Source organism: Anabrus simplex, chromosome 2 (genome assembly GCF_040414725.1).
Source record: "Anabrus simplex isolate iqAnaSimp1 chromosome 2, ASM4041472v1, whole genome shotgun sequence".
Lineage (NCBI taxonomy): Eukaryota > Metazoa > Arthropoda > Insecta > Orthoptera > Tettigoniidae > Anabrus > Anabrus simplex.
In genome coordinates, this window is record NC_090266.1 from 647,101,116 (window position 1) to 647,127,052 (window position 25,937).

General features: G+C 40.4%; 1 protein-coding gene across 2 annotated transcripts in view; it reads left to right on the plus strand.

The window, feature by feature from the left end:
- Positions 1-25,937, plus strand: part of LOC136864306 (cell cycle control protein 50A) — a 290,752-nt gene that overhangs the window by 169,654 nt on the left and 95,161 nt on the right. For both annotated transcript variants that reach the window (XR_011017824.1, XM_067141117.2), the window contains exon 7: positions 16,359-16,524. Coding sequence is in view for 1 of the 2 variants with exons in the window: in XM_067141117.2 (XP_066997218.1) it covers positions 16,359-16,524 (166 nt within the window). In the remaining variant the exon portion in view is untranslated. The remainder of the gene's footprint in view (positions 1-16,358; positions 16,525-25,937) is intronic.

Here is a 25,937-nt window from a genome sequence, read left to right on the forward strand (position 1 = left end):
TCCACCACCTTACTTTTTTGATGTTCTTCTTTTCTTTGAGAAAACAGTTGTCATGGAGTGAGTCTATAATGGCCTCTTCTAATAGTTCCACTGCCTCACCCATTTCTTTCTGTCCTCTCACATTAGTTGGAATTGTTTGTACAGCCTTCCCTAGAACTTCTCTGTATCTATCCCAGTTAGTTCTTTTTGGGTCTCTGTACATCTAAGTCCCACATAGTCGCGAATCTATTGCAAATTGGATGTGCTGGTGGTCTGCCAATGATGGTTCCTCCAGCACCTTCCAGTCTTTAATAAAGTTTGCAATATGCGTAGTGCTTAGTGTAATGTCTTTTACCTCCGTACGATTTTTATTTATAAATGTAGGCTTGTTTCCTAGGTTTAGTATCATCATCTCAGTTCCAGTAATAAACTCTAGTATAGACTCACCTCTTGCATTGCAATTCATGCTGCCCCATGCCGTATGGTGTGAATTTACATCTGCTCCAAAGACTAGGTTGTTTGCCTTTCTTCTTTGCGTTGCAAATTAGGTTCTCAACTTCTTCTGATGGGGGCAGATAGTTGAGTCATATGGGAGGTATGCAGAGCCTATGGTTATTTCTCTGGGACCTTCCCAATTTCCAAGTTTTATCTTGCCCGCCACTAAGTCCTTTGAACAGTGTTCCTGCAACAGAAGGCATTTTAGTTTTCTGCTTACAAGTAAACATGTTCTAGGCATATTCGATGTAGTATCATACATTAGCTTGCCACCAGATTCCGCCAGTCCTGCTACTCTGTCCTTAATTACCCATGGCTCTTGTATAAGAGCCACATCGATAGCCTTGGACTTGAACTTCCTGATGAAATTGGCCACAGCTGATTTTTTATGTTTTCGGTTGGCCTGTAGAACTTTCAGTACCATCCTTGTCAACACTAGGTTTTGTTTTTCCCTTAATTACTTGAAATTTGATCTGCCCAAGTTCAAGCTTGGCCTTAAGGCCTCTCTTCTTGAGCTCTTCAAATTCTCTTTCATTAAGGGCCAAAACAATTGTCCTTCCTGTGTCATCAGTAGTTGTTGCATTCAGCACTCTCCACTCTTTCGTCGGAAGTTTGGTGTCATGCTGATGTAGCCTGACAAGCATATCATCAACCTTCATCTTGTCAAATGGAGGAGGAAACTTGGTGATGACCTTTGTAGTATTCAGCACCTTCTTGGCTTCTGCCACCTCCAAATTCTCCCCTTTCCAGGGGTTGCAATTGGCCTCTGTTTGTTCCAGCCAGCTTTTAGATTCTGGATTTGCACAGATCAGTACCATTGCTACACTTTCCAGCCTTGGAGACTCGAGGAAGGCTGGAAAGTATCTGTCCGACAGCGGTGTCATTTGCGCTATCAGAGCAGATGAAAGTTCCTACACGTCTTCCTCCTTCAGTTTCCCACCTGGAAAGGTTTTAGTTATTATTGCTACCTTGATTGAAGTTGGTGTTTCGGAAAAGGACATGACCGTCTCTTCTTTTTGTTTCTGGGTGGGCGGTTTTGTAGCCAAACTTGATGGCGTGCTATCCCCCGACCTTGGCATTTTGGGCATTGTCGGAGGGATAGCCTCTCGCCGATCCCTGTTCCTTGGCTTCTTCTCCATCCAAGTTCCAGCTGCTATTTTGGCTTCCTTCTTTGCTCTCTTCCTTCCCTTGTAATATGCACTGTTGCGAGGCAGTCTGTCGATATGAAATCTGTTGATTTTCGATGCAGAAATCTTCGGTTCTCTCTCTACGGACGTTCCTGGTTTGCTTGTGGTAGCAGTCTGCTCTACTGGAGCTTCTGTTGCCATTTCTTGTTTTGGGTCGGTGACAGCCTGTCCAATTGGGACTTCTGTCTCCATTTTTCCATTTTGGGCTTGTTCCCAGATCTGCTCTACTGGAGCTTCCATGGCTTCCCTTGATGTTGAAGTTTTTGAAATTGGTTCTTTATAAGCATCCATACATCGATCAATCATAGGGTTTTTGCCCCTTCTAGGGTCCTGAGCATCATTTTCGCCATCCGTGGTGAGGCATACAGCCAGATATTGTCCTCCTGCAGCTCAGGCTCTCCGTAGCAGAGACCATGCCCCTCAGTCGTCCATCCAGCGGTCTGCCCCTGGCCCGAACCTAGCCAGGTTTGTTGCCCCTTCAGTAGGCCTACTGACGTGGATTCCACTTGGCATTATCATGACTGAGTTCACAGCCATGACTTTCCCCGTAGGTTGGGATCGCCGCTTTCCCAACCTGCGGCTCGTCCAGGCTATGTAGAGCAAAGTGATGTGTTGGTTCCAGCACCCTGCAGTGAGCTTTCACCTCAGTCACCAGCCCCACTTCACCTGAACCACCGTATCACCCATGTGGAGGAACCATGAATGCCTCTCTAGCATGTGTGGGCGAGGCCTCCACTTCCAAGCCTTGACTTGGGCTAGTAACAATGGAAGCAGTTTAATGTAATACATTATGCCGACCAACTACCAAAGGTGTTCCTTGCTAGATGGGTTTAATTGTCTCTCTGTTTGGCAATAAAAAGAATCCGTATCTACTAAATGCACAATAAGCTGACACATATTCAAGTGCAGTTACGTAACACAACTAAATCACATTTCTAAAACGGAAGCACATGAAGTTTGTATCAATAGACCAAAAATGGCGTCCACATATCGGGCATGGAGTATTGGGTTTACTGGACGTATTTTAATATTGTGGTACGAAGATTGTGCATTCATTTGAATGAGTATTACCTGAAACTGGAATGTCAACATTTTTTCATCTTTAAATGTTTCATCATGTAGAGTAGTACATACAAATTTGGTCACAGTACCTATTGATTTGGAAAACCAATACACTCTAACGAATATGTAAATTCTTATAAATTGACTCCTTGAGTGCGCTACAATCTATAAATTTCATGTTTCCCTCAGCACCCTCTGGTGCAGCAGATCCAGGACCTGCTGGCCGGGTGTTCAGATCCAGCACTGGAATTACGTTTATGTGGCTCCCCAGCCACATGGGTGTAGAGGGAAACGAGTTAGCTGACAAGGCTGCCAAGGAGGCAGTTACCTTGCCCTCGTTGCTTTACAGTGTTCCTGCCAGTGACATTCGCTCTCAGCAGAGACATCTGGTTATGTCCCATTGGGAGATGGAGTGGCAAGCCATCACTCTCCCAAATAAGGTGAGAGTGATAAAAGGAACTACGAAGGTATGGAAGACTTTGCTTCGGGCTTCTCGGAGAGTAGCAGTGATATTATGTCGTCTTCGTATTGGCCATGGCATGGTAAGGCACTCCTACCTACTGAAGGGTGAACGCCCCCCCCCCCCCCCCCCCCCCCCGGTGTGTACTTGCAGCGGTCATCCAACCGTGGTACACATCCTTACGGTGTGCGTGGACCTGGCCGATCTGCGCCATAGTCTACAACTCCTGAATGTCATTTCCCTCATCCTACGAGATGATGGGCAGTCAGCAGACCTTGTGATCCGTTTTATGAGGGATAGTGGCCTTTTTTTATCGTGTGTAATAATGTATTTTGTATTAGTGTATTTTTTGGTTAACTATGCTTTTATCTCATTGACTCTATTTTAGTTCGTGTTTCCGTATTTTAATGTATTATTTTAACTTCTAATTTGAATGATATATATCTCTGTACTTCAAAGCAGTGCCTTATTCCATTGTAATCTATATTTTCTATAATTTCATTGAAAAATAAGGCATTGCAAATTAGATCCACTGATTATTTTAATCTCATAATCATTTTTCATCATTTTAAATTCTAGTCGGTGGATATATTTTAAAATTTTAATTATCATATACTTTTGTTACATCTCATACCATTATGGACTGATGACCTAGCTGTTATTCCCCTTTAAACGACAATCATACAGATTATCATCAATTCTGCTAAAAATCTTCTAGTTGCTAGTCAGGTAAGAAAAGTTTCAAATATGAGCTTAGGGAAGTTATTTGGCTGTAACTATGAAGATAGCAACAGAGGTTATGTGTAAACGACTATACAACCTGTCCATGACTGTAAGAAAACAAATACTGTACTACAAAATATCACACTTCACTATGCAGGTTGTTAAAATAGCAATATTAAAGAAAACTATTTCAATCTTTAACACGTTCATGCCTGTATCCATGCCTATAGCGGGTGTCCATGCTGTGGACCATATCTGAATTGGCCTGGTTAAGCGCAACCTTGAATTCTAGCCGTTCCTACATAGCTGTGGTCTACATTAGTCACAAATATGTGCGAGAGAGATACCCTTATGAATTCTTTTACTCACCAGCAACTACATGGCCATGGCGATTTCCTTTTCCAATGCATGTTTTATTTTGTTTCTGAATGTAGGTTAGCTGGCCTAGCTAGCTGCATAGTCGGTTTGTGATTGCATAAGCATGTGTATAATCATCTTCTGAAGTGTAACCATGGCGTTTAGGGTCAATATAGATGTTGACGAAATTGCTGACATCGTTTTCAATGAAGACTCAGGTGATGAGCTAATTCCTGAACTAAGTGAAAGTGACAGTGATGATAGTGAAGATGATTCTCCTGCACAAACGTGGAGTCCGGTGAAGGTTTCAGAAATGTGACAGTTCCTGGGTTTGATGCTCACAACCAACATTATTAGTAAACCATTTCTCAGAATGTACTGGACAGAAGATCCAATTTTCTCCACTCTTATTTTCTCAAAACCATATCACGAAATCACTTAGAAAATATCCTCTCATTTCTCCCCTCTAGAGACAGCAGTGAATACGAGCACAGCACTGACAGATGATATGAAATCAGACCTGTTTTACAGAAACTTTGGGACAGATTTACAGAGGTTTATACCCCCAAACAGAAAATTGCTCTGGATGAGGAAATGCTAGCCTGGAGAGGGTGCCTAAGATTCTGCATTATAATCCTGGTAAAATAATAAAATATGGGATTTTAGTGAGGATGGATTTTGAGTCTAACACGGGGTATATCTGTAAACGCATAAAATATGATGCAAGTGGTGCGAATTTACAAAGCACAGTTTTTCAGCTGCTTGAAAATTATCTTGGTCAGGGGTGTACAGTATATATGGACAATTATTACAATAGCGTTGGACTTGCGAAACAATCACAGGAACAGAACACTGCTGTATGTGGAACAATATGGTCAAGTAGGGATGTGCTGAAAGATCTAAAGGAACACCGCATAATTCTCAAAAGTGGAGGAAATGACTTTCAGGAGATATGAGGATGTATTGCTTGTTTCTTGGAGGGACAAGAAGGTTATTACTTGATAACTACCATCCACCCGTTAGAAATGGTTTAAACATACAAATCTGGAAGAAAACAACTGAAACCAAAGTCTATTACCGACTATAATCAACACATGCATGGTATTGATATTGCAGACCAGTACTTGGCACTGTATCCTTTCATGAGGAAGATTGTAAAGTGGCCAAAAACGTTTTTTATTATTTTGCTGTATTGCTCACTTTCTAATGCATTTTGGCTCTTTCAGAACTCAAATCCTCAAAAAAAAAGTTTATGAATTTCGTGCAGACAGTAGTTAGGAACTTGCACCAGGAAGAAAGTGAAGTGAACCGACATACCAGTACAGTCACCTTTCTCTAACTTCTCAGCACCATCCACTCCACCATCTAGGTTAGATGGGAAGAGAAAAGGGCATATTCTCCTTAAGTTCCCACCATTAAACAAAGTGAAGTTCTCCTCAGAAAGATGGAAATCGTGCTTCAAAAATAAAATCATTAGTGAAACACTATTTTTGTGGAAAGTGCACTTCCCATTCAGCCAGGAAAGTGTGACATTAGCTACTACACTCTCCAGGGGTACTAGAGGACTTCATTAAGGTATGTGCAATATTTTGTTTCCATATCTTGTTTAGTTTAGAAGTTATTGTGAAAGGAATTTGTTGTTGTTTGCTATGCTGCTAACAGTTGGAATAGCTGGGCCAGCCATTTAAATAGTCAGCTCAAATGGAGGGCGTGAATGTGTTAAAACAACATGGAAATCTTGAAACATAAATGAAAACTCGGAGCTCAGCTAACTGTAGTGATGGTGACTCAAGAATAAATTTATAATCCCTAACCTCTTCAGAAATAGAGAAAACCTTGAAACAGATAAAAACTGGAAAAGTGCCAGGCAAGGACAATACAGCGCCAGAAATACTTAAAGCAAAATTGCTATAATCCCTGTTGGGAAGGATCTGTAATGAGAAGCAGAATGTCAGAAAGGTCTGATAGTTAAGATACCAAAGAAAGGGGATATTACTAAGTTTGATAATTGGAGGGGAATTACATTGTTGTCGGTATCCACGAAGGTGGTTTCAAGGATCATTTTAGAATGGGTGAAGGACGTTGTTGAATTATGCCTTGGAAAGGAATAGTCTGGCTTCCGCATCAAACTTCTGTGAACTTCATAAATGCTCTGCGAATTATTCTGGAACAGAGTGCATAATGGCAAAACACCCTCTACCAACTTTTATCGATTTTCGGAAGGCCTTCAACTCTCTCAATAGAAGAGTTATGTGGCAAACACTTGAGGAATATGGTATTCCATGAAAGGATATGTATGAACATTGTAAATGTCAGGTTCTGCATGTTGGAGAGCTTACTGAGCCCATAGATTAACATCTGGGGTCTTCCGATGCTCTTCTTACTTGTGTTGGATAGTGTGATGAGAAGTGTAAATAGAAATTGGAAAGGGGGGTGGGGGGGGCTTGATTTGCAGATGATATCTACCTGCTGGCTCAAAGTTTCAGAGACATGGAAGAGAAGATTAAGCTGTTGAAGGAGACAGAGGCTGTTGGGCTTAAATTGAATTTTAATAAGACCAAGAAGATGAGGGCTCCAAGATTGATGATAAATTGTTTATACATGATAAAGATGTAGAACAAGTAGACTTCTTCCTGTATCTTGGAAGTATTGTTACTACAACTGGAGGAGTAGAAGATGACATAAAGAGCAGTATCAGGAAAACCAGTAGTTTTTTGTTCAGCTGTACCCTATTTGGAGGAACAGAAACATTTCTAGGAGGACTAAATTTCAACATTTTAACACAAATGTTTAAGTCCATTCTCCGTTATGGTTGTGAAACCTGGAAAGTCACCCTGAAGACTACTAAACAACTACAAGTCTTTATGAGTCGTTGCCTAAGATATATCATCAACTGAAGATGGCCGGATGTCATATCAAATGAAGATCTGTGGAAGGAAACTAATCAGCAACCAATTGAAATCCAGATAAAGGAGAGAAAGTGGTGTTGAAAGTCCTGAAATGAAGTGAACTGGCTGTCCAACAATAGACCAGCTGGAAGTATTTCACAAAAGCCCCATGCTCCAAGAGGAGCAATAGGAATTATGTCAAGTCAAATATTTCAGTATGAGCTTGCATTCGAGCTGAAGTGCAGCTGTGAGCACGCATCCGGGAGATAGTGGGTTCGAACCCCACTGTTGGCAGCTCTGAAGATGATTTTCCGTTGTTTCCCATTTTCACACCAGGCATATGCTGGGGCTGTACCTTAATTAAGGCCACGGCCGCTTCCTTCCAACTCCTAGGCCTTTCCTATTCCATCGTCGCCATAAAACCTATCTGTGTTGGTGCGACGTAAAGCCCTTGCAAAAAAAAAGAAATACTGAAATGAAGATTGTAGAGAGAAATTGGGGAGATAAGGACTTGATAGTCTACCTCAAACCAAGATTTGTACATATTTGTAAAAAGATCAAGTCCTTTTATAGAGATTGTGTATTTGTACTATGTGCTGAATTTTAAAATAATATAGGTGAAGGGAGTTCTGTGTGTTGGAATTTTAGTCTTGTCATTGCTTAGAGTAAGCTCCCGAAATTCCAAACCCAAGTCCTCAGCCTGTCCGATCCTTAGGATAATGACAGGATTCGAGTAAAGGACCTTCATTCCTGTGCTGTGTGCCGTCGTCACAGGCTAGGCACACATGACATAGCGGTCATGTGATTCGTTGCTAGTGGAGAGATGGCTGCTAAGTTAAGCCCTTTTGTTTTATAAGCATGTGAAGTATTTGATGCACTAGTTTAGGCCATTCTTAAACAAGTGAATTCATCGTTAAATGTAAGCCAGTGCGGCACTTGCTTTGCTCAGTTTTAGTAAAATTAAATACGTTCACGACTATGCATGTTAGGCCCGAGCTAAGTGTTGTATGTAAATTATATGGGAACAAGGAACAGAATAGGTCAGATATAGGCGTGTGCATTAGCTATTAGTAGTTTATTCCTGTACGAGTTGATTTTTGATAGAGTTGTTGGGCAGATTCTTCATAATACCTAATGGGCTGCGCGCCATTAGCATCACGATATTAAATGGATTAGACTAGAGACAGCATAAGGTCAGGATGTTTCGGTGCATAACGCATGAATTTTCAGCTGCAGGGACATGTAATGGGTGAGCTTTCAACGTCAAAAATAGAACAGGGTCTTCAAATGTGGTGGCAGGCAAGTTCATGAATGTAGCGGTCATCGAGCCAAGAGTCCTTTATATGTGAGGCTAGAATTGCTGTGAGATGTCTACGAGGCTGAAATGATAAAAGAAAGGCTATGAAGGCCATGGTGCTTTATTTGGAGCCATGATATATTAAGCCAGCCTGTTTTTATGCAAGAAAATATGAGGGCTGTGAGCTATATTTGTCAGTGAGAATTTTGTGCCAGTATGAGCACCAACAAGGTTGGCCAAGCCCCGATGAGATAACTGCTTCCTAGGCAGGGAGAAACCACAAGTCAGCTGTAGGCTGGGGGCCGAGTTTAGTGAGTAAAAGTTTTTACAGTGAATACCGTTATTACCATGAAATGCCAACCAGCAACCCCAATTATTTAAATTTTGTTGCTAACCAGCTGATGTCCCCTGTCGTGTCGAGGTGTGCTGTAATGCTGTGTCTTTGTGAGACATGCAGTCTTTGGAGCCTGAGTATGTTAGGATCGACCCCCGGCGCCTCTATTAACTTCGGTGCATATACTGTGTGTTTTATTTTGCAGGTGTGATTTATTTATTTGTGTTGTCTATTGTTGTGTCCAGTGAATTTTTTTTTTTTTGTGTGTGTTTTATGTTGTCCTTTCTTGATTAACAGGGAGACCTTGGCCCGATGGCTAATTTTGGGAAGCGAGGTTCTGTCCATTACGAGGCAGTCAACATAATGAAATAACGTAACCCATACATATTCCATGTAACATATTTCATATTTCTCGGGTTTGTTTCTCGTTTTCTAATTTGTAAACGTTTGTTAAAAATGTCAATTCATGTAAATGTGTGTATCACTTTCTTTGACCAACATTATGGTCGGTTCTTCACTTTGTTTGATAAATCTTTGTTTAATTAGTATGATTTTAATTCATGTTTTTGGTTTAGTAAATTTATCATACCCGATAACCTGCATTCTCATTCACTAGTTTTATATGTACGTATTTCCAGTCCACATACCTTTAGTATATTTTACTAAGTAGAGATTTTTTTTTTGCCCACATTCGGATGTACCACGCGTTTCTACCCTGAGCTAGGCCGAATTTAAGACAGGATACGGTACAATGCATAACTGTCAAAGCTTTCACACCACTGTGAATGTATAAGTATTGCTTTTATTTTTGAAGGCATATAATTGAGGCATTGACATGGGAAAGGTAGTAAGCAAAAAAAAAAAAAATTTAAAATTTTGCTTTTTCATGGAGAAAGTAGTAAACGCTCATGCCAGTGACATGAAACTAGGGTACAGGGATCTGGAAGTCGAGTAGGGATGACATAAAAATGTTAGTGTTGAACTGTAGAAGCATTGTAAAGAAAGGAATAGAATTAGTAATATAGTAGATATATATATAGCAGATATTGTAGTAGGAGTTGAATCATGGCTGAGAAATGATATAATGGATTCAGAAATTTTCTCACAGAACTGGCGTATGTATCGTAGAGGTAGGATAGGAATGGTAGGAGGGGGAGTATTCATTCTGGTGAAAGAAGAATTCGTAAGCTACGAAAAAGTTGACGATGACAAACATGAAATTCTATTTGTAAGTCTCACTTCTAAGGATAATAGGCAACTTGATGTCTTTGGAGTGTACAGACCATTAAAGGGTAGCACTGACGCTTATTCAGAATTATTTGATAAGATAATCAGCTATCTGGGAAACGATGTGGAAGGGAATATGATTGTGGAGGGAGATCTCAATTTACCAAATGTCAGTTGGGAAGGTAATGCAATGACAGGAATCATGACCAACAAATGGCAAATATGTTAATATGGGAAGGGCAGCTGATTCAAAAATTAATGGAACCAACTAGAGGGAAGAATATTCTGGATGTGGTGCTGGTAAAACCAGACGAGCTGTATAGAGAAACCGAAGTAATAGATGGTATTAGTGATCAGGAAGCTGTTTTTGTCATAGTTAAAATAAATGTGATAGAAAGGAAGGTCTTAAAAGTAGGACTATTAGGCAGTACCATATTGCTGATAAAACAGGCATGAGGGAGTTAAAAGATCTATGATCAGTGGAAAATGGTAAATAAAATTGTAAACGTACTCTAGGATGGGTTTAAAGCAATTTTTGAGGAATGTGAATACAAGTATGTACCTTTAAAGATGGTAAGAAATGGTAGTGAAGACCCATTATATTATAACAGAGAAATAGAGAGACCAAGAAGGAGGTGCAGATTGGAAAGAAATAGTTAGAAATGGCTGTGGAAGTAAGGAGAAATTGGAGGTACGAGGAAATTGAATCCAGCGAAGAAGTCAGCTAAGGATAACATGGTGGAAAGCATAATTGGTAGTCGTACAAATTTTAGTGAAAAAGGGAAGGCTATGTATAGGTACTTTAAGGCAGAAACTGATTCCAAGATGGACATTAACAAACAAGGGGAGTGTGTCTGTGAGGATCTTCAAAAGGCAGAAATATTCAGTCAGCACTATGTAAAGATTGTTGGTTACAGGGATAATGTCCAGTTATTTTTTTTATTTTTTTGCGCTAGTTGCTTTACGTTGCAAAAACACAGATAGGTCTTATGGCGATGATGGGACAGGGAAAGGCTAGGAGTGGGAAGGAAGTGGCCATGGCCTTAATTAAGGTACAGCCCCAGCATTTGCCTGGTGTGAAAATGGGAAACCACGGAAAATCATCTTCAGGGCTGCCGACAGTGGGGTTCGAACCTATTATTTCCCGAATACTGGATACTGAATGTCCAGTTAGAGAAGGTGACTAATACTAAGGAAGTATTGAAATTTTGCTATGATAAATATTTACAATAAGGTACAAAATTTGAAAACTAGAAAAGTGGCTGGAATTTATAAGATTTCGGCAGATACATGCTAAAGACAATGGGTTGGGATATAGTACCATATCTGAAGTACTTATTTGATTATTGTTTGCATGAAGGAGCTATACCAAATGAATGGAGAGTTGATATAATAGCCCCTGTGTATAAAGGAAGGGTTGATATATATAAAGCTGAAAATTACAGGCCAGTCAGTTTGACATGCATTGCATGTAAGCTTTGGCACAGCATTCTTTCTGATTATATTAGACATGTTTGCAAAATTTATAACTGGTTCGATAGAAGGTCGTTCGGGTTTAGGAAAGGTTATTCAACTGAAGCTCAACTTGTAGGATTCCAGCATGCTATAGCGGATACCTTGGATTCAGGAGGTCAAATGGATTGTATCACAATTGACCTATCTGAAGCATTTGATAGGGTGGATCATGGGAGACTACTAGCAAAAATGAGTGCATTTGGACTAGACAAAAGAGTGAGTGAAATGGGTGTCTATATTACTAGCACGTTCAGTGCCTGCTTCTGAGCGGGACACTTGAATGCCTGGACCAGCCATTTTCATGCCCGGCTCTCTTAACGTGCATTACTTAATAAAATTTACCATTACTCCTGAACTATAAATGTTAGAAGCATGATACTTTGTGCTAACCTCCAGCAAATATTTAGGGTGTGATATCTGGTGTCTCAGGTTCCAAAATATGTCTAATTTTATACAGCCTATCTGTACTTTCGGCATAATGATTACTGTCACTGTAGTGAAGAAAGGAAAGAATATGAAGGAAGCGTATTCGGAACATTGTTTTAGAAAATATCGGGATATGAAAAACGGTCTTCGGTCCAGTACATTTTTATATCAGGATTTTGGAATGATCGGTTTCCACGATTGCATGAACGAATTCTTCGTAAAAGGCCGGGGCGCCGCGCCTATCACTTGACTCGCGTATAGATTGGTCTGCTCTCTCACACACACACACACACACACACACACGCGCGCGCGCGCAGATAAAATTCGTCATTCATGAAAATACTCACCTAACTCAAAATATCATGCTCATTTTCTGTTTGAACGTTTATACCTGAATTCTCTCTAAACGATGGAACAGGTGGACAATAACTAGGATGATATGTATCAGGCACTTCACTTTCCTTTATAGGCCTATTGGATTCGGGAATCGGAATTTCCTCGTCACTCTCACTTTCACTATCTGAGTCTATTTCAGGAATAAGTTCATCACCAATGTCTAGTAATTAATCTTCTGTAAGAATCTTTGTTTTATAAGCCATTATACTACACTCTGTAAGAACAACACGCACTGCATTGGAATCTGAAGTACGCGTGAGGAAGTGCTGAGATATTCCCGCTAAAACTGCTAAGATAAACATGAGCACACTCAACGCGAGAGTTATCTCAACAAGGTCAACCAACTTCCTGCTACAACCAGTAACGCTGACTATGGTGTAAGAATGCATAGATGATGAATATAAACAGCATTGCTTCGCACGGAACATTAAACGTCTTATGCCGTCCACGGTCCGCAATGAGCTAGAAAATCTATCTTAGAGAATTAGAGTACGTGAAGCTTAATCTGACCCTGTAATAATTACGAGGGTAATACCTCAAGGCAGTATTGTTGGAACTTTGTTTTCTTATATTTATCAATGATGTGAGTAAAGATGTGGAATCAGAGATAAGGCTTTTTGTGGCTGATGTTATTCCATATAGAGTAATAAATAAGTTACAAGATTGTAAGCAACTGCAAAATGGCCTCAATAATGTTGTGAGATGGACATTATGCAATGATATGATGATAAACGGGGTTAAAAGTCAGGTTGTGAGTTTCAGCAACAGAAGTTGCTGATAGTGTTGGCTACTGAGTATATGATTCGAAGCAGTGTATCGATTCATTCAATTGTGCGAGTGAATCGATTCACAGAAATGGCGAGCTCACGGTACACGATTCAGCTGACTCACAGCAGACAGTGCGGAGTCGCGCAATCGCGGCTCTGTGAGACGCAAGATTTACACGGTTCTTCTTTATCAGCTCACTGGGCACTGGCGGGGAGCCGAACTTCCGCATGAGTGAGACATACAGGGAGCCATGGCACACTGAAAGAATCGTACGCAATCACGGCTCAGTGAGATACAAGACACACACGGCTCCTTATCGGCACACTGGACACTGGTGGGGTGCCAAACTTTCGCTGCAGCCAAACATACATAGCCATGGTACACTGAAAGAATCATGCACTATAACGGACTCCCACTCTCAGCTTATTTGAAAATAGTACCCACTTGCATTCACTGCCCCCTTCTTACTGGGATGTTTAAATAATGGATGGATTTATTTGCAGTGTTAAAAAGGTAGTCAAAACATAATTCCAAAGTACCTAGCTAGTAAATAGTTTACTGAGCTCGATAGCTGCAGTCGCTTAAGTGCCGCCAGTATCCAGTATTCGGGAGATAGTAGGTTCGAACCCCACTATCGGCAGCCCTGAAAATGGTTTTCCGTGGTTTCCCATTTTCACACCAGGCAAATGCTGGGGCTGTACCTTAATTAAGGCCACGGCCGCTTCCTTCCCAGTCCTAGCACTTTCCTGTCCCATCGTTGCCGTAAGACCTATCTGTATTACAAGTAAAGCAACTAGCAAAAAAAAAAGAAAAACTTGAAATTGTTTTATATTGGGGAGAACTGCTCTGTATTTTCTCAGTTCGTATGTCACATCATTGCACAAGACTTCAATAATCGAATCACGAGATCACCAGTGTACGTGGACAGTGAGTAAGTGAGCCGACTGACTCAGTAGCTTGAATAAAAATATGTTTAATCAGAAAACCAGTGGGCTACTCTACATCTCGGGTAGCCTATACAAAATATGACTATTTAAAAAATCCTCTGCTGATAGAAAAAAGGCATATTTTCAAAGACGACCGAGCGAGTTGGCAATGTGGTTGGGGTCGCGTAGCTATGAGTTTGCATTCGGGGGATGGCGGGTTCGAATTCTACCGTCGGCAGTCGTTAGGATGCTTTTCCGTGGTTTCCCATTTTCACACCAGGCAAATGCTGGTGCTGTACCTTAATTAAGGCCACGGCCGCTTCCTTGCCTCTCCTAGCCCTTTCTTATCCCATCGTCACCATAAGATCTACCTGTATTGTTGCAACCTAAAGCAACTTATTTATATTTAACATGTAGGCTTCTTATTGTGGACACGGATATTTTTACACCTAATTCTATATATATGCATATATGAGAGTTGTAACTTTCAGCGAACTGTGGAAAACCATAATGTAATGTGTAAAATTTGAGTTGTCAGTTATTATTATTATTATTATTATTATTATTATTATTATTATTATTATTATTATTATTATTATATAGTCGTCGCCATAAGACCTATCTGAGTCGGTGCGACATAAAACAACTAGCAAAAAAGAAATTATTATTATTATTGTTATTATTAACAACTACGTAAGTTTTGGACTCTAATGTATAAAGCAGTGATGACCAATGTCATCTCATTTTTCTCTTGTGGGAACCCTACACAGCATTTTTTGTTTCTTAGGCTGAATACTTTTGGTTTTCTGAAATGTATTATAAAGATTATGCACCGTTTTAAGATTTGGAGAGTGTACACTCAGGAATCTTTCTTGAAACTGTCTTTGAACTCTTCATGAGCTGACTGAGTTAACATGCATGAATTGTACGTAAATGCACGAACTGTAGTAACCTTTATGATTAGTTACAGAATTAAGGAAAGTTCAAAACACGCTCGGGAACAGATGAAATACGACTCCAACATCGGTCATGTGTACAAGGTCAGCTAGCAGGGATGTGCTTGCACACAAACAAAGGCACGAGTCAGGGAACAAAATGTGATTACATTCTGTGCCATCCCTGCCCGGCGAACGAGGGGGGAGCTCGCCCATAAGCAAAACACTCTGCGGAAGTGAAGCATATCTCTTCACTCTGTAGAAGGTTGAGTCTCATTTAGCATCAAAACATTCTGAATTTGTCTTGTTTTATATTCTATAAGATGTTGGTAATAATGTCCAAGATTGCTGTGCACAAGGACATGAATGTGTCATGTTATACAAGAAGTTAGACAGAGATGTAGGCTTGCTTTGAAGAGCGCTTTCCAGCTCATCTCAAATACTGTGTAGCAATATAGTATAGTAGTAGTATTTCAAATTTTTTGTGTAGGTACATTATCTTCTTGAGAGTAAAATAACTCTCTGTAGATCATCTGTTGTCATGAACATATACCTTCATCAGCAATAAGGTTCTGGTATTCAGATCGTAAATCTATAAGTATTGAGAGACCCATTGGTTACTAAAGAAATATTCACTTTGCATTATAACCACTCTTCTCAGCTTGTGCAGTTGTCAGCAAGCATAATGGGTATGTAGAGTTTTCTTTTGAAACTGAGCGAGTTGGCCATGGGGTTAGCGGTGTGCAGCTGTGAGCTTGCATTCGGTAGGTAGTGGGTTTGGACCCCACTGTGGGCAGCCCTGAAGATGGTTTTCCATGGATTCCCATTTTTAAACCATGCAAATGCTGGGTCTATACCTTAATTAAGGCCACAGCTGCTTCCTTCCCACTTCCAGCCTTTTCCTATCCCATCGTCAGCATAAGACTTATCTGTGTTGGTGCGATGTAAAGTAGATTGTAGAAAAAAAATGTTTTATTTTATCAAGTTATTTGCCTTCCATAATCATGATGCAGTGTGATCTTCAACTCATCAGGCTCTTTTCTTGCTGGTCCAGGGCTGGAAAATATTTCATTTTTGGTGTGTGCTGTTTTTTCTTTTTACACACATCCTGTTCTATGTCATAGGGAGTATACATAAATTTAGCAATTCATTATTTACCTTTTCACTTCAGGATAAAGTTATAAATTAACATAATTGTTACAGAGCACATGTTGGTGGATATTAACTTCCTGATTTACTCACTATTGTTGATTAGATAGAAATGGAATATGTATGTAGAAAACCACTGACCATACTTACTCTCGTGTGCTGAGTGTCTATTTTGATATCGAGTGTGTGTACATACTGGAATATGTTATTAACATATACTTTTTCTTCTTTCAGGTTACCAAGTGAACACATTTCGTGGCACAAAATGTATGATTTTATCAACCACCTCGCTTCTGGGAGGAAAGAACCCATTCCTTGGTATAGCCTACATTGTTGTTGGAACAGTATGTCTCGTTTTGGGAATTGTGTTCCTCTTTATCCATATAAAATGTGGTAAAAGGTAAGAATGTATTAAGACTGTTTTCTATTAAAGTTTTAAGGGTTCACTGGACCTTATCATTGTGGGACCAGGAGTATCTCTACATTTTGTGTTAAAAACAGTGTTTTTTTCAAAAACTGTGTTCATCTTCCTCTGCCTTTCCCCTTATCCAGCTTCTGCCAGGTCGGGGTATGTATGGCACTTCTCCACCTTCCTTTCTCCTTCCACCATTCCTCTTCCATCATTTGTCCGGGTTTCTTCTTTTTATTCTTCTTGCACTCCTCTTTATTGAATTGATCCATCTTGTTCTAGATATCCCTCTCACTCTCTCTCCCTCAAACTTTGTCTCAGTCATCTGTTTTGGTATTCCTTTCTCCTCCATCATTTTCACATGTCCAAACCATCTTAGATTACCCCTATAAATTCTGATTTAGGTTTTCCATTCCGACCTTTCTCACATCTTCGTTTCTCAATCTGTTTTTCCTTGTCTTTTCTATCATACTTCTTAGGTATGCACTTCAATGGATTGAATTCTATTCTCCTCCCTAGTTGTCATTGTCCAGTTCTCAGCAGCATAGGTCAGTATGGGTGCATAATACATTTTGTACATTATCTCTTTACACTTCCTTATTCCAGACAAGATTTCTTACACTCTGGTAGAATGCATTGCCCTGTTGCACCCTCTTGCTAAGCTCCATGTCCAGCCTTGTATTCTGCATTAATTCACTCGGTAAGTATTTGAAACTGCCAACATATTCAAGTGACATCCAATTTTCACAATGCCTTTCCCTTATCTTTCTCCTCTTGATATGACCATGGTCTTACTTTTTTCTGTGCTGATTTTCATACCATACTTTTCAATTTTCTTGTTCAGTGCATTAAGTTGTTCTTGTACTTCTTTGCTGTTTGTTCCCCAGACCACAATATCATCTGCAAACAGTAATAAATTTGTCTCCCTATTCGCTTATGCTTACTTTGTCTCCTTTACAGTTTCATCCATAACCATTAGAAACAATAAAAAGGCAACAACTCGCTTCCCTGTCTTAGTCGAGTTTCATTTCTGAACCATTTTATCTTTTCAAGTGGAGTCTGAATGCTGCTGACACAGTTTTTGTACATTGTTTGCATCATTTCTACTGTTTGTGTGCCCAGTCTCTTTTTGGCCATGGTTTTCCACACCTTCTCCCTGGCAATAATAACATATGCCTTTGTTAGCTCTATGAATGTCATGACCAGATCCTTTTCATATTCCCTACTTTCTTCCATTAATTGCCTCATGCTGAAGATTGGGTCTGCTATAGATCTTCCCATTTAAAGCTATACTGTTCCTCTTGCAGCTCTCCTACCATTCTTCTCATTCTCCTCTCTAATATTCTTTCCAGTATTTTTGCCACTTGTGATAAGCATGTGATTCCTATATAGTTATCACACACTTTTTTGTCCCCCATCTTAAAGACTGGTATCATTATTCCCTTTCCTCTGTTTTCTGGTACATGTTTCTGTTTCCATATGCACTGTAACAATCTGTACACCCATTGTAGTCCAACAGGCTGAACAGCCTTTATCACTTCCACACTAATTTCATCCATTCCTGGTGTCTTCCCCATTTTCATTTTACGGACTGCTAATTCCACCTCTGACATGATTTATATCATCTTCTACTGTTGAGTCATTACACTGTATTACTACCGTCTTCTCTGCACAATTTCTCACATTCAGCAGTTTATCAAAATACTACTTCCATCTTCCTTATACTAATATTTCTTCTGCATGTGTTATCAATTCTCCACATTCCTCTTTTTTTCAGCTTTGTATAAACTCTCTCTTTCCTATTATTTAGCGTTCTTTTACTGCCAGCTCCATCAGTTTCCATCTTTTGTGTAAATTCTTCCTACCGGGCGAGTTGGCCGTGCGCGTAGAGGCGCGCGGCTGTGAGCTTGCATCCGGGAGATAGTAGGTTCGAATCCCACTATCGGCAGCCCTGAAGATGGTTTTCCGTGGTTTCCCATTTTCACACCAGGCAAATGCTGGGGCTGTACCTTAATTAAGGCCACGGCCGCTTCCTTCCAACTCCTAGGCCTTTCCTATCCCATCGTCGCCATAAGACCTATCTGTGTTGGTGCGACGTAAAGCCCCTAGCAAAAAAAAATAAAAATAAATTCTTCCTAACTTTTCTTCTTTTACCAATTTCTTACACTTCCTTTTATTATTATCAGGATACTTCCTTTTGCTTTCTTTTTTTTTAAATCTCCATTCCATTCTTGCCGTGCTTTCTACTTTTCTTTCACTGCTTCTCTTACTTTCCCATTCCACCATGGTGTCTTCTTTTCTTTCACTCTGATCAATGTTCTATCACAGGCACACTCTGTCCCACTTACAAATGCCCTTTTGAAGTTGCACCATTCATCTTCCACATTTTTTACTTCAGTAGCTGAAATTTGTTGTTTCAGTCTCTCCAGAAATTCTTCCTGTATATTCTTATCTTTTGATTTCCTCACTATTATTTTATGATTTCATTTAATTTTTCCATTTTTTTCCACTCTCAGTTTTGCTATCACAATATCATCCCTGGAAAGGCAAAAGAGTATTGTATCGTAAGCAACATTTTTGTTAAAATTGAAGTTACAATGTTTATATGTTAATCGGACTCTACTGCACATTACTGTACTGTACGTTACCCATGATACAGAAGACTGCATCAGTGCAGATTGCCAGTGGGAAAGATTTCAAAGTCACTGTACAGTGACAGCTAGACAACATTTCGGAGTCTCAAAAAGGAGACTGAAGATCAACAAGGAGACGTGGTGGTGGTGGTGGTGGTGGTGGTGGTGGTGGTGGTGGTGGTGGTGGAAGGAAGAAGGAAGAAGTTCAGGAGGAACTAAAGGAGAAGAAAGTTGCTTTCAAAGAGTGGAGTTGCTTTCAAAGAGTGATAGAAGTCCAGGAACAGCCTAGAAGGTTTGCAGCTCGAGTTGAGATACAAGGCGGTTAAGAAATCTGCAAAACTGATTGTGGCCTAAGCTAAACAAGAGGCTGTTCAAGGATTCTATGAAGGCCTAGATACTCCAGAAGGTGTGAGCCAAATCTGTAAGATTGCTGCCAAGCGTGAAAAGCATTCCTGCCACAAAATATATTGATAGAACAGGCAACCTTCTTACAAAAGAAACGGATAAAAAAACGTTGGCAGGAACAATTCACCGAGTTGCTAAATGAAGAATTCCCCAGGGACATAGCGGTTCCTCAATGTCCTGTGCAGGGCCCTATGCCTATGTTCACCCCGGCCAAAGTTCAGACAGCTGTATCAAAAATGAAGGACGGCAAATCAGTAGGACCTCATGACATTCCATCTGAGCTGTGGAAGGTTCTGGGTACTGAAGGAATTGATTGACTTATTAAGATGTTTAATAAGATCCTTGCTGGTGCATTCACACCAGAGCAATTTTGCCAAAGCTGCCTTGTGCCTAGCTTCAAGCAGAAGGGAGATGTCAGAGAATGCAGGAACTATAAAGGCATTAAACTCACCTCACACCCATTAAAAATTTGGGAATGTGTCATCGCCAATTGCATCAAAAACAGTTACAAACATCCATAGGAACCAATGTTGCTTCACAAGTGGAGACTCAACTCTTGATGCGATACAAACTCTGTGAATACTGGTGGAGAAACATTGTGCACTTACAAAGATCTCCACATGGTTTTCATTGATCAATCAATCAATTACTGATCTGCATTTAAGGCAGTTGCCCAGGTGGCAGATTCCCTATCTGTTGTTCCCTAGCCTTTTCTTAAATGATTTCAAAGAAATTGGATATTTATTGAACATCTCCCTTGCTAACTTATTCCAATCCCTAACTCCCCTTCCTATAAATGAATATTTGCCCCAATTTGTCCTATTGAATTCCAACTTTATCTTCATATTGTGATCTTTCCTACTTTTAAAGACACCACTCAAACTTATTTGTCTACTTGTGTCATTCCAGCCATCTATCCACTGACAGCTCGGAACATACCTCTTAGTCTAGCAGCTCGTATACCTTCTCCCAAGTCTTCCCAACCCAAACTTTGCAACAGTTTTGTAATGCTACTCTTTTGCTCGAAATCACCCAGAACAAATAGAGTTGCTTTTATTTGGATTTTTTCCAGTTCATGAATCAAGTAATCCTGGTGAGGGTCCCATACACTAGAACCATACTCTAGTTGGGGTCTTACCAGAGACTTATATGCCCTCTCCTTAACATCCTTACTACAACCCCTAAACATCCTCATAACCATGTGCAGAGATCTGTACCCTTTATTTACAGTCCCATTTATGTGATTACTTACAATGATCCCCAAAAGGAACTTTCACCCCATCAACGCAGTAATTAAAACTGAGAGGACTTTTCCTATTTGTGAAACTCACAACCTGACTTTTAACCCCGTTTATCATCATACCATTGCCTGCTATCCATCTCACAACATTATCGAGGTCATGTCGCAGTAGCTTACAATCTTGTAACTTATTTATTACTCTATACAGAATAACATCATCCGCAAAAAGCCTTGCCTCTGATTCCACTTCTTTACTCATATCATTTATATACACTGACTGAGCAAATGTCATGGGATAGTGGAGCACTAATGCGCAGGTGTGTTGTCTGTGCACCACACGCCCCCTGTGCCAGCAGCAGTTGTATAGGATACCTTGTGAGCAGTGGTTGTGTATATGACAGGTGTAACATGGAACGTCGTCGTGAGCTTACACCGTTCGAACGGGGTATGGTGGTCGGTGCCTGACGGATGGGAAGTGCGATTTCGGAAGTGGTGCGGGAATTCGGCTTCACACGATCAACCGTGTCCAGGGTGTATCGTGAATGGTTGAATGCGGGTGTCACCGTCCACAACAGACGAATGACCGGCCGTCCAGCCACCCACGATGACCGTGACCGGCAACATCTGAGACGGATTGTCAATAGCGGCAGACGGGCGACCGTGCAACAAATCATGGCTCAATTCAATACAGGCCGTGCCAGACACGTCTCCCAGTGGACACTCCGCAGGAACATGGGTTGTATGGGGTATGGGAGCCAGCGCCGCACACGGGTGCCACTGTTAACCCAACGTCGTCGGACACGACGACGCACATTTGTCGCCAGTCACCAGGGATGGACACTGGAACAATGGTGTAACGTGATATGGTTGGACAAATCACGATTTCAATTGCACCATGCCGATGGGAGGCACCGTGTATGGCGCAGACCACATGAAGCGATGGATCCCGCCTGCCTCGAAGGTGTGGTCCAGGGCGCTGGTGTAAATGCTGGGGCTGTACCTTAATTAAGGCCACGGCCGCTTCCTTCCAACTCCTAGGCCTTCCCTATCCCATCGTCGCCATAAGACCTGTCTGTGTCGGTGCGACGTAAAGCCCATAGCAAAAAAAAAAAAGGGCGCTGGTGTCTCTGTTATGGTCTGGGGTGTGTTTTCCTGGTATGGAAGAGGCCCCCTAGTTGTTCTGGAAGAGACTTTGAATGGTATGCGGTATGTTGAGCTGCTCGGAGACCATCTCCACCCATTTTTGGCCTTCCGGCGCCCAGACGGTTCTGCGGTGTTTCAAGATGATAACACTCCGCCACATTGCTCCCACTTCGCCCGGGAATGGTTCCAGGAACATGCAGTAGAGGTCCAACAACTGCCATGGCCACCCAGAAGCCCCGATATAAACCCTATTGAGCATATCCGGGATGTCCTGGAACGCAGGATCCGTGCCATGCATCCTGCACCCACGAACAGACCATCATTTGCGGCCGCTCTGCAAACGATTTGGTGTCAGCTGCGTCCAGAGGACTACCAGGGACTTGTCGACTCACTTCCATGGCGTCTCACTGCAGTTCGCAGGGCCAAAGGAGGCCCCACATACTATTAGGTGACTATCCCATGACATTTGCTAAGTCAGTGTATATATAAGGAAACAGAAAGGTCCAATAATACTGCTTTGAGGAATTGCCCTCTTAATTATTACAGGGTCAGATAAAGCTTCACCTACTCCAATTTTCTGAGATCTATTTTCCAGAAATATAGCAACCCATTCAGTCACTCTTTTGTCTATTCCAATTGCACTCATTTTTGCCAGTAGTCTCCCATGATCCACCCCATCGAATGCTTTAGACAGGTCAATCGCGATACAGTCCATTTGACCTCCTGAATCCAAGAAGTCTTCTGTATCTTGCTGGAATCCTACAAGTTGAGATTCAGTGGAAGAACCAAACTGCCTTCTATCAAACCAGTTATTAATTTCGCAAACACGTCTAATGTAATCAGAAATAATGCCTTCCCAAAGCATACATGCAACGCATGTCAAACTTACTGGCCTGTAATTTTCAGCTTTATGTCTATCACCCTTTCCTTTATACACAGGGGCTACTATAGCAACTCTCCACTCATTTGGTATAGCTCCTTCAGCCAAACAACAATCAGATAAGTACTTCAGATATGGTACTATATCCCAACCCATTGTCTTTAGTATATCCCCTGAAATCTTATCAATACCAGCCGCTTTTCTATTTTTCATATTTTGTATCTTATTGTAAATGTCATTGTTATCATATGTAAATATTAATACTTCTTTAACATTCATCACCTCCTCTATCTGGACATTATCCTTGTAACCAACAATCTTTACATACTGCTGACTGAACACTTCTGCCTTTTGAAAATCCTCACATACACACTCCCCTTGTTCATTAATTATTCCTGGAATGTCCTTCTTGGAACCTGTTTCTGCCTTAAAGTACCCATACATACTCTTCCATTTTTCACTAAAATTTGTATGACTGCCAATTATGCTTGCCATCATGTTATCCTTAGCAGACTTCTTTGCTAGATTCAATTTCCTAGTAAGTTCCTTCAATTTCTCTTTACTTCCATAACCATTTCTAACTATTTCTTTCCAGTCTGCACCTCTTTCTTAGTCTCTTTATTTCTCTATAATAATAAGATGGGTCTTTACCACTCCTTACCACCTTGAAAGGTACAAACCTGTTTTCACATTCCTCAACAATTGCTTTAAACCCATCTCAGAGTCTGTTTTACATTTTTATTTACCATTTTCCACCAATCATAGTTACTTTTTTTAAACTGCCTTATACCTGCCTTATCAGCCATATGGTACTGCCTAATAGTCCTACTTGTAAGACCTTCCTTTCTATCACATTTATTTTTAACTACGACAAAAACAGCTTCATGGTCACTAATACCATCTGTTACTTGGGTTTCTCTATAGAGCTCATCTGATTTTACCAGCACCATGTCCAGAATATTGTCCCCTCTAGTTGGTTCCATCACTTTCTGAATCAGCTGTCCTTCCCATAGTATTATTTTACTTAATCTCTAAAGTGCTGTGAACCCTATTTTACCATAAGTTATGTTAGGGTTGTAGTTTATACAAAATATACAATTTCTCTGATAAAATTCAATACATAAACAGTAAAATAGACATGAACAGAAATGGAAAGACAAAAGTATGATACATACGATCCTTAATACTAGAGTACTAATATTTAAAATACCAGATCATAATAAATACAATATATATGTTAAACAGCTAATAAGCAGACAATATCAAATTATTTGTGTTTAAATACATAATCAGTAAATTCTGAAAATTGAAAAGAGCAGCAGTTTTTATAAAATATGAATTTTAATGGTTTTTCAAAATAGCAACTGCAGATAAACAAATGCATCTTAAGTTCAGAATGTGCTCTCTCAAATGTGGACAGTTGAACAGAATGTATTCTAGAGTTTGAATGTCTTCAGTACAGAAACACTGTGAGCTGTTTTGTGTTGGAATTTTGAATCGCTCGAAGTAAGCATTGAATTTACCATGTCCTGAAAGCACTTGTGTTAAATAAAAGTTGCACACTATATATTTACATCCCAGCCTACTATATACATTTGGAAAAAACAATTCTTTGGTTACTAAGCCATTTTTGCTTGCTAACCACAGTTCATTCCAACGAGAGAGCATTTCATCCTTTACAGTTCCTTTGACAAAAGAAATTGGGCATTTAGTATAACTCTCTGACAAGTTAAAATTACAAGCGTCTTTGGCCAATTGGTCAGCTCTTTCGTTCCCTTTTATGGTGGAATGGCCTCACACCCGACCGAAACATATATGATTATTGTACTTTGAAATATTCTCTCTCGCGTGTACTGCCAAATTGTGTAAATTATATTTATCTTTTATGGAGTTCAGAGCCGCTTGTGAGTCACCGAGTATAATTGCACACGTATTTTTGTTTATGCACCACTCAACTGCTTTCAATATTGCAAGCAGCTCGGCTTGAAACACAGAACAGTATTCTTTTCTCAGAATGAACTTCGTCTTCACCCTCATATATCACGAAGGCGCAGCCCACTAGTGTTTTGCTGCTGGAAATGCTAGAACCATCTGTGTATATTGAATGGCTGTGATCCCTAGTACATGGGTGGTAAAATACAGAGCTCATATAATCTGCTGGATGTCCGGCGGCAGTATGATGTACAGTCAGTTAAAGATCCACTCCTTCTGTTGTTCTTAAAGTTGAGAGAAGTTGACATGCTGAGTCCTGTGAGATGCAGAGGTTCTATACCAGAAATAATAAGGGCAGCGTCAGTTGATATTGTACGGTATCTTAGGTTCTTGAGCACTCTTGCTGTAGATCTCGATATCTACAAAAATTATCTTCACTGAAAAGTGCTTCATGAACTTCAATTATTAATTCTTCAAGAAAGTGTCATAAGTGTTACAATTACCCTTTAATGTTTTTTGTGTGTTGACTTCTTGCCATTTTTGTATCGGCTGATGGTGACATGGATATGTGTCGAAACCGGTCCCAAACCATATTAAAAATTTTGCAACATTAATTTGTGTAACAGTTTATTATTGTATTGAATAGGTGGAACATCTCTCTCTTTTTGACATTGGACATCTTGTATCACTAATTTCTGTTTTAATTAGCTCATGATCAGTCGTTGGGTTTTTGTTAATCCAGTCAGAAACAAATGGAAATGGCCTAGCACTGCAGGTGGTGATATCAATAAAGCTCTCAGACTTACCACGGCGATAGGTTGGCGTAGTACCATCATTAGCACCATCCTTCTCATATTAGCTTATTTGAAATTTGTTGGTCATGCTTCTTGTCATTCGCATTTCCTTCCCAATTAACAATTGGTAAATTTAGATCTCCCGCTATAATCACATTCCTTTCCATGTCATTTCCCACATTGCTGATTATTTTATCAAATAATTCTGTATCCATGTCAGCGCTACCCTTTCCCGGTCTGTACAATCCAATGACATCAAGTTGCCTATTATCGTTAGAAACGTCCGACTCGTTGGCTGAATGGTCAGCGTAGTGGCCTTCGGTTCAGAGGGTCCCGGGTTTGATTCCCGGCCGGGTCGGGGATTTCAACCTTCATTG